General features: G+C 42.9%; 2 protein-coding genes across 2 annotated transcripts in view; one reads left to right on the top strand and one right to left on the bottom strand.

Annotated features, from left to right (window-relative positions):
• GRIA3 (glutamate ionotropic receptor AMPA type subunit 3) overlaps positions 1–12,949 on the bottom strand; it is a 301,196-nt gene that overhangs the window by 68,427 nt on the left and 219,820 nt on the right. The gene's annotated exons all lie outside the window — the stretch shown is intronic.
• On the top strand, positions 827–4,286 carry LOC108634467 (cancer/testis antigen 47B-like). Its single transcript, XM_018044260.1, has 3 exons — positions 827–1,697; positions 2,536–2,677; positions 3,683–4,286. Exons 1-3 carry the CDS (start codon positions 1,010–1,012, stop codon positions 3,693–3,695), a joined length of 843 nt encoding a protein of 280 aa, XP_017899749.1. The 5' UTR covers positions 827–1,009; the 3' UTR covers positions 3,696–4,286.

Here is a 12,949-nt window from a genome sequence, read left to right as displayed (position 1 = left end):
GATATAATTTGCTGTCTTTTTCAAAAAATATTTTTAGTGCTACAAAACTTTTTTACAGAATGACTGTAAAAGCAGTTAATTTCTGTATAATTTTCAAAATTACACTTGAGGTCTGGACTAAGTGGATCTTGAGATCAATAAAAAGTCTGGGACTGCTGCCTCTGAAACATCCTAGGAAGATGGCCCTTTTAATGTCTGTCATGCTCAGCTCTTAGGAGATGACCTGATCCTTTAAGAAACCTCTCTCTTTTTATTCAGTCTTCAAAGCTTTAAGTGAATTTGTCTGGGTTCATTATATACCTTCTAGCTCCTAACTCCTTCAACACTTCTTCAACATTCAGTTCTTACTGCATTCATTTCAATTTGTCTACTCTTTTCCAACTATTTTTAACTAAGTTAAATTGTCCAAATTCTTTCTCTTCTTCGGAGCTTTTTAGTACTGCTAACATCTGAGATAGACAACATTTTTACGACCCTGTCTCTATTCACATGAGCCATTACCAGGTGGAAATTCCCAGGTGGGAAATTTCTCACAGTTCATATGGCCCAGGATGCCTTCATAAATAATTTCCTGCACAATTACATAAAGGACACAAGCCTAAAAGGCCTCAACACGTTAGAACCCTAAGGCGTCAAAGAACAAGTAGGCAATCGTAAGCAATTTGACGACCAAGGGCCTTGGCCGCTCACTGGACACAGAGCACGTCAATCTTTGTTTGTCAGCAAATGAGGCCAAAGCTCGTGACGAGGGGGCACACGTCACAGTCAACTGTTCCGGCCCCGCCCCTCGACCGTGGCCTGCCTCCGCTGCCTGAGGCCCGGCTTCCGTGGGACGCTTCCGCCGTTGGCCGCCTACCCTCCCGATCGTTGGGCCTCCTCTGTGGTCCCTTCAGTGACTGCCTCGTTCCATCTCACTGCCCTCAGCCTCCTCTCAGGGCGGCCACTTCGGGTGCCACCACCTGCGCCATTGCCATCGTCGCCAGTCCGGCTGAGGTAACTGCCCACTGCCATGTCCACCACGGGGGATGGAAATCTGGCCCCTGGCGGGCAGGAAGGCCTAGCAGGTGTGGCGGAGGCGCAGGCCGGAGCCCGCGACGGTGTGGACCGCAGCTCCGAGCCTCGCAGGGGCGACTCCATGCCTGAGGCTGAGGCGGGTGGAGTCGTGGGGGCCTCAGGAGGCCAGAGGGAGGCGGCCCTGGAGGGCGGGAACGCTGAGGAGGAGTCGGACATCGGGCCGGCTGAGGAGGAGGAGGAGGAGGAGCAGGCGGAGGGCGTGAACCGCGTGGTGGATTCACGCCACTTCCCCATGACCGGCTTCCGCTTAACGTTCCTGAATCTGATGCACTCGATGCTGAACCGTTTGCACAACAACCACGTCCTAGTGCGGCCAAATGACGACCACGTGCTGGTCTGGCACCAGACCCGGCCGCGCTCGTCCAACCACGGCTCAGCCACCGTGGCCGAGTTCTCCGATGTCCCGGTGCCATCAGATGGACCGGGGGAGGGGCAGGCGGAGGGGCAGGTGGAGGAAGCCCCGGCCCAGGAGGTGGAGCAGGCGGAGGAAGCCCAGGAGGCCGAGGAAGCTGAGGAAGCCGAGGAGGCCGAGGAAGCCGAGGAGGCCTCTTTATGGGAGACGGCCACCGAGGAGTCTGAGTCCAGCTTGTGGGAGATGGCACAGGAGCCGGCCGCCCCCGAGAGTGAGCATTCGAGGGGCGGGGTGGGGGCGGGAGTTGGGGGGGATGGAGACACTGGCAGCTGCAGGCCGGGTCTGGGGACCGGGGATCCCGAAGAGGGGGCAGGCTCAGAGGGTGGAGTGCCTCAGGAGGGGAGGCTGGGAGTCAGGGCCTCCTTGAATCGAAGGCCAGAGGGGCCCAGTAGGAGCCCAACTCCATAACGACTTATTTGGTTTGGGGAGAAAATAAGCTGCCCTCTACCAACCCTGGTAAGAGGTCTGAGATGATCAGTGCCAGTTATGAGCCCACAGGTGAAGGTCAGTGGAGGCAGGTGTTCGAGAGGGAGCTTTAGAGGACATGGGAGAGAACAAGCAAATGGCATACCTCATATTTGGTTCATAGCTTTTAAAAATGTCAAGATTCTTGGAAAGTTGATCCCAAAACATTATGAACTCATACAGGAGCACTTGGTCAAAATGAAATATTCAGGGGATTGAGGAACTCATGAGCTTCCCCACAGAATTTGTTATTGAGGTGAAACATATTTTGGCGAGAAAGTTCTGACCATCAGACCCAGAGGATTCTGATCCTTGACCAGAAGTAATCAGTAGCACAGGCTGACAGATTTACTAGAAAAGAAGAAATAATTTCATTGTGAAAATGATCAAGCAGCAGCAAAGTGAGGGCCATGGAAGTATTGTATCCACCAGAAGGAAGGCCCCCAGTTACTCTTTTCTTAGTTGCTTCTGTCCTCCTGCTTCTCCTAAGGGTAGAATACTGGATACCTTGCCATTCCTTTATGAGTTGGGATTTTTTTTTTCTGTGAATGTCTGATCCCAAAGTCTTTTATTCTTCTCTAAAGAAACAGCTGAATGCCAGGATGAGAACTCCAAAGAAGAGGCGCAGGCCACCAAAAGTGAGGGGAAAGAAAAGAAGTATAACAAAAAACAAGAAGAACCAGAAAAGGATCCGGACCCAGCAAAGGACAGGCCCAGAAAGTCCAGGTATCTGTGTATAGCTTTGAAAATAACCCAGCTATTCCCAGGCATTTACCAATTTTGTTTTTGCTTTTTAATTCTCGGAGTAAATTAAGCAAATGTTTGTTTAAAATTAGTTCAACAACTCAAATTTACCTAATGTTTATAGAACATTCCTGCACCCAGTAATATAAAGAGCATGAAGTGAAATATACTTCATGGCTTCTCATTTGTTCATATGAGGTCTTTTGTCCTCTATCTGTAAGACTACCAACAAGTTATAAATGTATCAGTACCTAAGACCAGTATTTCTTTAGAAAACAGTGACTAAAAGCAGCAGCAACTGGGCTGTGCACTACTTTGGCCTTCATTTCTTGACCACAGAAGTGCAGTCTCCTGCACTAAGAGAAGACACCTTTTAGAATGTAACTACTTACAGATAGCAAAAAGTTCAGAATTTCAAGTAGGACCACATTTAGTGATTAATACTTAAACATTTGTTTGGTTGTAGATGTGTGTATTTTATGTGACAGTCAAAAGAAACAGTCATAGTATGACTGTTGTTTATCACTGAGTTAACATTTTCCCCCTCATTTTCATAGTGGTGTGTTTCATAATAACAGCCTCTTTCTTTATGGTAGATATATGGTATCTATATGGTAGATACGGAAACCGAGGGTCTGGGAGGGTAAGGGAGTATCATCTGTGGAGTGAGCACAGGCTTTTAAGGTAGAAAGAGTGATTTAAGTCCCAGACTAGCCTTTCAAAGGAAGGGGAAAAAAAGCATTTATGGTGTTGGGCAAGAGGGAGAAAAGGTTGGTAGGATCACATGATTGAAGCCATCGAGTTGTACATGCACCCAGTATCCAGGGTAAAGGTTACAAGAGGAAAATGTGTTTTTCTTCTCTTGTTGAGATATAACCCTCAGATGCAGCAGATATACATAAGGCTGACTGTTTTCTTAGATTTAGAAAGTTTCTGGTGCTGACTGATGCTGTATAATTGTTCATTTTCTCTCATTTCTTCCTGCAGTTTGGAAGACTAGAAAGAAGACAGAGAAAGAAGAAAGGATCCATTGTTCACTATTTTTAGATTTTTCAGAAGCCCATGGGAATATTATTAACACTGATTTCATTCCAAAATCCATCACCCAAAAAGCAACTGTCTAATAACATCTAATAAGAAATCCAATATCTAATTGGCTTTTATCTTTTATAGATATATTTGACAGCATTTGTTCTAGTTAAAACTAAGTTTTAAAGTAGTAAACTGAAGAGTAGATAGATTTATGTATAAAAATAATCCTGATTTAAATCTCTTTAAAAATGAGAAGCCGTTTTACATCATTGGAAGGCATCACATTCCACCATTTGATAAGCCTGTTTTAAATTCTTTTATTGCAGCCCCCAAAAAAATTTGTATTTAAAACAATTTTGTAAAGACAGAAATAGAGGTCAAGGCTTTAGATCTGAACTTGTTTACTGTACTAGTCACTAGCCATGTGTGGCTGCTGAGCATTCAAAATGGGGCTAATCTCAGTTGAAATGTGCTACAAATGTAAAAAAATACGGTGTCTCATTAATAACTAATTACATGTTGAAATGATAATCTAGTATTAAATATAGTATTAAAATTATTTTCTCCAGTTTCTTTTCTTTTTCAAAAATTTATTCATTGCTACACTTTCTGGGCTTTCTCTAGTTATGGTGCACAGGTTCTCATTGGGGTGGCTTCTCTTGTGGAGCATGAGCTCTAGGGCAAATGGGCTTCAGAGTTGCAGCACATGGGCTTAGCTGCCCCTCAACATGTGGGATCTTCCTGTACCAGGGATTGAACCTGTGTCCCCTACACTGCAAGGTGGATTCTTAACCACTGGACCGCCAGGGATGCCCTCGTTTTACTTTTTAAATGTGGCTACTAGAACATTTAAAATTATACAGGACTTGTGTTATATGTGTATTTCATAGTACTGCTGGGTGCTTTTGAAGGAAACCTGATGGATGGTCCAGCTTGCCTGGAGGCCAGAAGGTGCTGCTGAGCCTGAGCCCAGACACTGATTTGGAGCACTGGTTCTCAAAGTTTGGTCCTTAAAATAGCATTGTTAGCATCACCCACGAATTCTTAGGCTCCACTCAAGACCTGTGAATCAGAAACTGGGAGTGGGGCCCAGTAGTCTGTGTTTTAACAAGCCCTCCAGGGGATTCTGATGCAGCCAAGGTTTGAGAAGCACTGGTTGAGAGCCACCTATGGTGGGACCAGCCTTCGTTCACTGCCTTGGGGCTGTTGGAGGTAAATTAAACAGGACGGTAGGGGCTGGACTGGGGAGGAAATTAGGATACACGGGCTGAGACAGAAGCTGTGGATAGGGGATGGCACCAGAAAAATATCCAAGGAACAGAGCTGGTTCCAGAAAGTCACAGACATGATACGGGTATATGAAGTCTAAGAGAACCTTCACTCAGCAGGAATGGATAGTAGATACATACAGAGTTGCTTGTGAGGATGTATGCATACACAAGCATACAGAAAGGCATGCAGTGGAAAGATAAACCACATTTAGGATGGTGGTTACCTCTTGGGGAAAGAAAAGGACAGCGATCCTATTGGGGAGGGATACATAGTGGGCTTCAACTGTATCTGTAATTTACATTTCTTAAACTGAGTGGTGGGTAAATAGTGTTTATAGTAGTAGTCTTTATAATTTTGTGCAGATCTGAAGTATGTCATAATAAGTAAAAATAAAAAGAGAAAAGGGAGAAAATGGACTTAATCTTTGACCTCTGTTTAAGGTAATAAAAAGATAAAGTTGTAGATGACCTGAGTGGAGGATCAGAGAAGGGGAAGGGCCTGGGGGGTTGAGACTAGACAGACTCATTTCTGCATTTACTGAAGGCTTCCTAGACCTTCCTAGACCATCTGAAACATGGTCTAGCTGGAGCATACTTTGTTCCCACGGGCTTGGCTCCTGACCTTCTTGTAAATAACTGATAACCTACTGTCGTGTTCTGTGGCGGTATGTCTTATATTCTAACTATGTGCACATGCAAATACACTCACTACATCCACCTATTCCATCAAAACCAACCCCTGCAGTGAACCTTTAAGTGGCTGGGACCTTTAAGGGTTTTGTTTCTCTTTCTTTCCCAAAGCCCTAGGCAATGAATTTTCCTCTTAGTAGGTATTTAATGTCAATTAAAGTGAAGTAAACTTAAGATCCCTACCACTATTTTTTTTTTTTTGGTCGCCAGTGTTGACATTTTAAAATGTGTTATATTATTCCTTATGGCTAGAACCACATGGTGAGACAGAAGGCAAAGCACTCCCTGTCACCATTATTTCAACTGAAAGGGCAGGTCAACTAGTACAATTTGAGGATCTTCAAACTGGTTCTGATTTCTAGTATTTCTGTGGTGCTAGTTGTTGAAGGCAATGGCACCCCACACCAGTACTCTTGCCTGGAAAATCCCATGGATGGAGGAGCCTGGTGGGCTGCAGTCCATGGGGTCGCTAAGAGTCAGACATGACTGAGCGACTTCACTTTCACTTTTCACTTTCATGCATTGGAGAAGGAAATGGCAACACACTCCAGTGTTCTTGCCTGGAGAATCCCAGGGATGGGGGAGCCTGGTGGGCTGCCGTCTCTGGGGTCACACAGAGTCGGACACAACTGAAGCGACTTAGCAGCAGCAGTTGTTAAAACAATATTGCTTCCAGGCCCAGGCAAGAGGTATCTCTCTCTTGAGCTCTATGCTTTAGAAGGCCACTTTGGTCTTCTTCCAGCCACAACCCTACCGCCAGGGCCAGGAGCCCAGCCCATGGGAACAAGGGGTGTGTCCCTGCTACCCATGCTCCAGTTACCTGGCAGCCCTGAACAGTCCCTAGCCTGCTTCCAGGGCCCATGTGCTCCTTTTAGACCTGTCCTGGTCTAAAAGGCAATGCCAAAGAATGCTCAAACTACCACACAATTGCACTCATCTCACATGCTAGTAAAGTAATGCTCAAAATAGTCCAAGCCAGGCTTCAGCAATATGTGAACTGTCCACTTCCTGATGTTCAAGCTGGTTTTAGAAAAGGCAGAGGAACCAGAGATCAAATTGCCAACATCAGCTGGATCATGGAAAAAGCAAGAGACTTCCAGAAAAACATTTATTTCTGCTTTCCTGACTATGCCAAAGCCTGTGACTGTGAGAATCACAATATACTGTGGAAAATTCTGAAAGAGATGGGAATACCAGACCACCTGACCTGCCTCTTGAGCAATCTGTATGCAGGTCAGGAAGCAACAGTTAGAACTGGACATGGAACAACAGACTGGTTCCAAATAGGAAAAAGGAGTACGTCAAGGCTGTATATTGTCACCCTGCTTATTTAACTTCTATGCAGAGTACATCATGAGAAACGCTGGGCTGGAAGAAACACAAGCTGGAATCAAGATTGCTGGGAGAAATATCAATAACCTCAGATATACAGATGACACCACTCTTATGGCATAAAGTGAAGAGGAACTAAAAAGCCTCTTGATGAAAATGAAAGAGGAGAGTGAAAAAGTTGGCTTAAAGCTCAACATTCAGAAAACGAAGATCATGGCATCCAGTCCCATCACTTCATGGGAAATAGATGGGGAAACAGTGGAAACAGTGTCAGACTTTTTTTTTTTGGGCTCCAAAATCACTGCAGATGGTGACTGCGGCCATGAAATTAAAAGATGCTTACTCCTTGGAAGAAAAGTTGTGACCAACCTAGATAGCATATTGAAAAGCAGAGACATTGCTTTGCTGACTAAGGTCTGTCTAGTCAAGGCTATGGTTTTCCTGTGGTCATGTACGGATGTGAGAGTTGGACCATGAAGAAGGCTGAGCGCCGAAGAATTGATGCTTCTGAACTGTGGTGCTGGAGAAGACTTGAGAGTCCCTTGGACTGCAAGGAGATCCAACCAGTGCATTCTGAAGGAGATCAGCCCTGGGATTTCTTTGGAAGGAATGATGCTAAAGCTGAAACTCCAGTACTTTGGCCACCTCATGCGAAGAGTTGACTCATTGGAAAACACTCTGATGCTGGGAGGGATTGGGGGCAGGAGGAGAAGGGGACGACAGAGGATGAGATGGCTGGATGGCATCACTGACTCGATGGACGTGAGTCTGAGTGAACTCCAGGAGTTGGTGATGGACAGGAAGGCCTGGCGTGCTGCGATTCATGGGGTTGCAAAGAGTCGGACATGACTGAGCAACTGAACTGAACTGAACTGGGGAGGGCTTACTGCACTCACTGCTGGAGTGGGTGCTCCCAGGCCCAAGGAGGGGTTGTAGGCCCAGAAGGGGATGTGGCCTGGCCTAGGAGCCAGGGCATGGGTAGGGGAAGGGAAGGAGGGCAGCTCTTCCCACACCATCAGGGCAGAACTTAGAGGAATCTGAGAATTCTAAATCCCATCCTGGCCTTTCAGGTGATTAGGAAGGTACACTTGTCATGGAAGGAGATACAACTTATTTAATGGTTTATCATTTGATTTGAACATTTCAAATATTTTTAGACAGGTGGATCCCTGACTGAACTCCTTTTCTGAACCTTGCAAATAGGACAAATGTTTCAGGCAGGCCAGATTAAATATCTGCTCTATCACCACTTTCCCTTTTCACTCCATGTTATACCTATTTCTGAGCATAGTGGGCCTCATGCTTCTGAAAATGTTTTTTAAAATTTACTTATTTTTTAATTGAAGTATAATTGCTTTACAGAATTTTGTTGTTTTCTGTCAGACATCAACATGAACCAGCCATAGGTATACATTTGTCCCCTCCCTCTTGAACCTCCCTCCCATCTCCCTCCCCATCCCACCCCTCTAGGTTGATACAGACCCCCTGTTTGAGTTTCCCAAGTTATATAGCAAATTGCCATTGGCTATCTATTTTACATATGGTAATTAAGTTTCCATGTTACTCTCTCCATACATCTCACCCTCTCCTCCCACCCTCCCATGTCCATAAGTCTGTTCTCTATCTCTGTCTCTCCATTGGTGTCCTGCAAATAAAATTCATTGGTACCATCTTTCTAGATTCCATATACATGTGTTAGTATACAATATTTATCTTTCTCCTTCTGACTTACTACACTCTGTATAATAGGCTCTAGGTTCATCCACCTCATTAGAGCTAACTTAAATGCATTCCTTTTTATGGCTGAGTAATATTCCATTGTATATATGTACCACAGCTTCTTTATTTATTCATCTTTTGATGGACATCTAGGTTGCTTCCATGTTCTAGCTATTGTAAAGAGTACTGCAATGAACATTGGGGTACATGCATCTTTTTCAATTTTTATTTCCTCAGGGTATATGCCTAGGAGTGGGATTGCTGGGTCATATGGTGGTTTTATTGCTAGTTTCTTTAAGGAATCTCCATACCGTCTTCCATAGTGGCTATATCAATTTACATTCCCACCAACAGTGCAAGAGGGGTCCCTTTTCTCCACACCCTCTCCAGCATTTAATCTTTGTAGACTTTTTTAATGATGGGCATTCTGACTGGTGTGAGGCAAGATCTCATTATAGTTTTGATTTTCATTTCTCTAATAAAGAACCTCTTGATGAAAATGAAACAGGAGAGTAAAAAACCTGGCTAAAAACTCAACACTGAAAAAACTAAGATCATGGCATCAAGCCCCATCACTTCATGGCAAATAGATAGGGAAATAATGGAAACAGTGAGAGACTTTTTATTTTGGGGGGCTCCAAAATCACTGCAGATGGTGACTGCAGCCATGATATTAAAAGACACTTGCTCCTTGGAAGAAAAGCTATGACAAACCTAGACAGAATATTAAAACGCAGAGACATTACTTTGCTGACAAAGGTCCCTATAGTCCAAGCTATGGTTTTTCTAGTAGTCATGTATGGATGTGAGCGCTGGACCATAAAGAAGCTGAGGGCTGAAGAATTGATGCTTTTGAACTGTGGTGTTGGAGAACTTTCATTCAGAGCCCTTGGACTGCAAAGGAGATCCAACCAGTCAATCTTAAAGGAAGTTAAGTCCTGAATATTCATTGGAAGGGTTGAGGCTGAAGCTGAAGCTCCGATATTTTGGCCACCTGATGCAAAGAACTGACTCCTTAGAAAAGACCCTGAGGAGAAGGGGACAACAGAGGACGAGATGATTGGATGGCATCACCAACTTGATGAGTGTGAGTCTGAGCAAGTTCTGGGAATTGGTGCTGGACAGGGAAGCCTGGCGTGCTGCAGTCCACGGGGTCACAAAGAATCGAACATGAGTGAGTCAGTGAGCTGAATAATGAGTGATGTTGAGCATCTTTTCATGTGTTTGTTAGCCATCTATATGTCTTCTTTGGAGAAATGCCTGTTTAGGTCTTTTTCCCACTTTTTAACTGGATTATTTGTTTTTCTGGTATTGAATTGTATGAGCTGTTTGTATATTTGGAAATTAATCCTTTCTCAGTTGTTTCATTTGTTATTATTGTCTCCCATTCTGAGGATTGTCTTTTCACATTGTTTATAGTTTCCTTTGCTGTGCAAAAACTTTTAACTTTAATTAGGTCCCAGTTGTTTACCTTTGTTTTTATTCCCATTACTGTAGGATCTTGCTTTGATTTCTGTCATCAAGTGTTCTGCCTATGTTTTCCTCTAAGAGTTTTATAGTTGCTGGTCTTACATTTAGGTCTTTAATCCATTTTGAGTTTACCTTTGTGTATGGTGTTAGGACGTGTTCTAATTTCATTCTTTTTCATGTAACTATCCAGTTTTCCCAGCACCACTTATTGAAGAGGCTATCTTTGCTCCATTGTATATTCTTGCCTCCTTTGTCAAAAATAAGGTACCCATAAGCACATGGGTTATTTCTGTGCTCTCTATTTTGTTCCATTTGTCTATATCTATGTTTTTGTGCCAGTACCATACTGTTTTGATGACTGTAGCTTTGTTGTATAATCTGAAGTCAGGAAGGCTGATTCCTCAGGGATTGCATTGAATCTGTAGATTGTATTTGGTAGCATAGTCATTTTCACAATATTGATTCTTCCAACCCAAGAACATGGAATATCTCTCCATCTGTTCATGTCATCTTTGATTTCTTTCATCAGTGTCTTATAATTTTCTGTATACAGTTCTTTTGTCTCCTTATGTAGGTTTATTCCTAGATATTTTATTGTTTTTGTTGCAATGGTGAATTGGATTGATTCCTTTCTCTTTCTGATTTTTCATTGTTAGTATATAGGAATATAAGTGATTTCTGTGTATTGATTTTGTATCCCGTGACTTTGCTAAATTCATTGATTAGCTCTAGTAATTTTCTGATACTATCTTTAGGGTTCTCTATGTATAGTATCATGTCATCTGCAGTCAGTGAGGCTTTACTTCTTCTTTTCCCATCTGGATTCCTTTTATTTCTTTTTCTTCTCTGATTGGCATAACCAGGACTTCAAAACTATGTTGAATAATAGTAGTGAGAGTGGGCACCTTTGTCTTGTTCCTGATCTTAGAGGGAATGCTTTCAGTTTTTCCCCATTGAGAACATTTGCTGTGGGCTTATCATATATGGACTTTTCTATGTTGAGGTAGCTTCCTTCTATGCCCTTTTTTTGGAGTTTTAATCACAAACGGGTGCTGAATTTTGTCAAATGCTTTTTCTGCATCTATTATATGGTTTTTATCTTTCAATTTGTTAATATAGTGTATCACATTGGTTTGCATATATTGAAGAATTCTTGCATCGCTGGAATAAATTCAACTTGATCATGGTATATGACCTTTTTAATGTGTTATTGAATTCTGTTTGGTAGAATTTTGTTGAGAATTTTTGCATCTATGTTCATCAGTGATACTGGCCAGTAATTCCAAAAATGCCTCATTCTAATAGCCCATCTTGCTATGGTACTTGGATCTAGTCCCTAGTCCAGACTGGAGTAGAAATACGAACCACCTTGCCCCCTCTACTGCACTACCCTCCCACTGGTCACTTTCTTTGCTTCCTAGGTGTTTATATACAAAACTTCAATACCACCTCTTCCTCATACAAATACCCACCTGGAAGCCATCAGCTTGGTCAGGCACACCTAAGTGGAGGCCCTTTATGCCCTTCACAACCTCTTAAGAACATTTCATTTCTCTGAAAACCTTCAGGTCTGAACTGTCAATATCCTATTTGATTGCCCTCCCCATAACAGACTACAGAACAGGTTCTGTTGTATTTGTTTTCATATGCAAAGATCAAAGAAGTTACAAAGAAGCCGAATGCTTTGAAGAATGTGTCTCTGGGCATGAAAAAATAACCTGTGTTTAAAAACAGAGTTGTTAACTGTGGGAAAAATTAATAATGGTGGGGTCTCAGAATAAGAATGACCTAATAGAAGTTCACACTGAGAAGAGAGAAGGTGTAACAGCTAATCTACCAGAATTACCTGAGTAAAGGGCATCCACCTAAATGAAATTTCATGAAGAAAATACAAAGGAAATAAAATCCAATTAATCAAGAACCTAGCATTATCAAAAAGGTAAAGATGCAGATGTTTTATAGAGAAAGTACAAAAATCCAGCATGTGATTGTGTGGTATTAACAGGCAGGAAGGCCAGGGGTCTCCAAACAGAGGAAATAGGCTGCAAGTGTCAGACATTTTTCTCTCTCTTAAGCAGCAGGAGGAAACAAACTAGTGATATTTTTTTTTCCTTTTCTATACAAATTTAAAAGGAGGTTTCTCTTAAAATACTGTGTTGCCATAATGACACCTGGTTTCACCTGAAGTTAACTATCCTCAAACCTTGAGTTAACCAATGCATTTTTCTTAAGGAAATGTTTGTCTTAAGCTATGTTAATGTACTATGCATTTAACTCAGACTCTGTCTTCAAGTCGGTTCCGCCTAATGGCTCAGAACCTACTTGACAAACCCGTATGTTATACTCATATTGTTCCCCTAATCTATGTAAATGAAATTATTTGTATGGTAATCTGCCATTCTACAAGATTCAAATCAATCATTTTATGGCCCGGGATGAATCATCTGGTGCCAAGATTATCCCAAAATGCATCTTATGGGTGAGGGGCCTGGTGCCATTCTGAGTTTTGAGACATTCCTTTCTTTCATTAACAGACTGCTAGTGACTATATAACATCCAGCTGAAGACTAGCAGGGGGGTACTCTTTCTGCCCCCTTCTGATGCCTATGTCAGAAGCTTTCTCTATCTCCTTTATACTTTAATAAAACTTTATTACACAAAAGCTCTGAGTGATCAAGCCTTGTCTCTGGCCCTGGATTGAATTCTTCTCCTCCGGAGGCCAAGAATCCCGGTGTCTTTT

Source organism: Capra hircus (assembly GCF_001704415.2).
Source record: "Capra hircus breed San Clemente chromosome X unlocalized genomic scaffold, ASM170441v1, whole genome shotgun sequence".
NCBI classification, from domain to species: Eukaryota; Metazoa; Chordata; class Mammalia; order Artiodactyla; family Bovidae; genus Capra; species Capra hircus.
This window is presented reverse-complemented; position numbering and strand designations above follow the sequence as displayed.

What these genes read in the sequence shown, in the direction of transcription:
- LOC108634467 (XM_018044260.1), top strand. Translation starts at nt 1,010, where the DNA reads ATGTCCACCACGGGGGATGGAAATCTGGCCCCTGGCGGGCAGGAAGGC. An exon ending in GGAGCCGGCCGCCCCCGAGA is followed by an intron (nt 1,698 to 2,535) that starts GTGAGCATTCGA and finishes TCTTCTCTAAAG; the next exon opens with AAACAGCTGAATGCCAGGAT.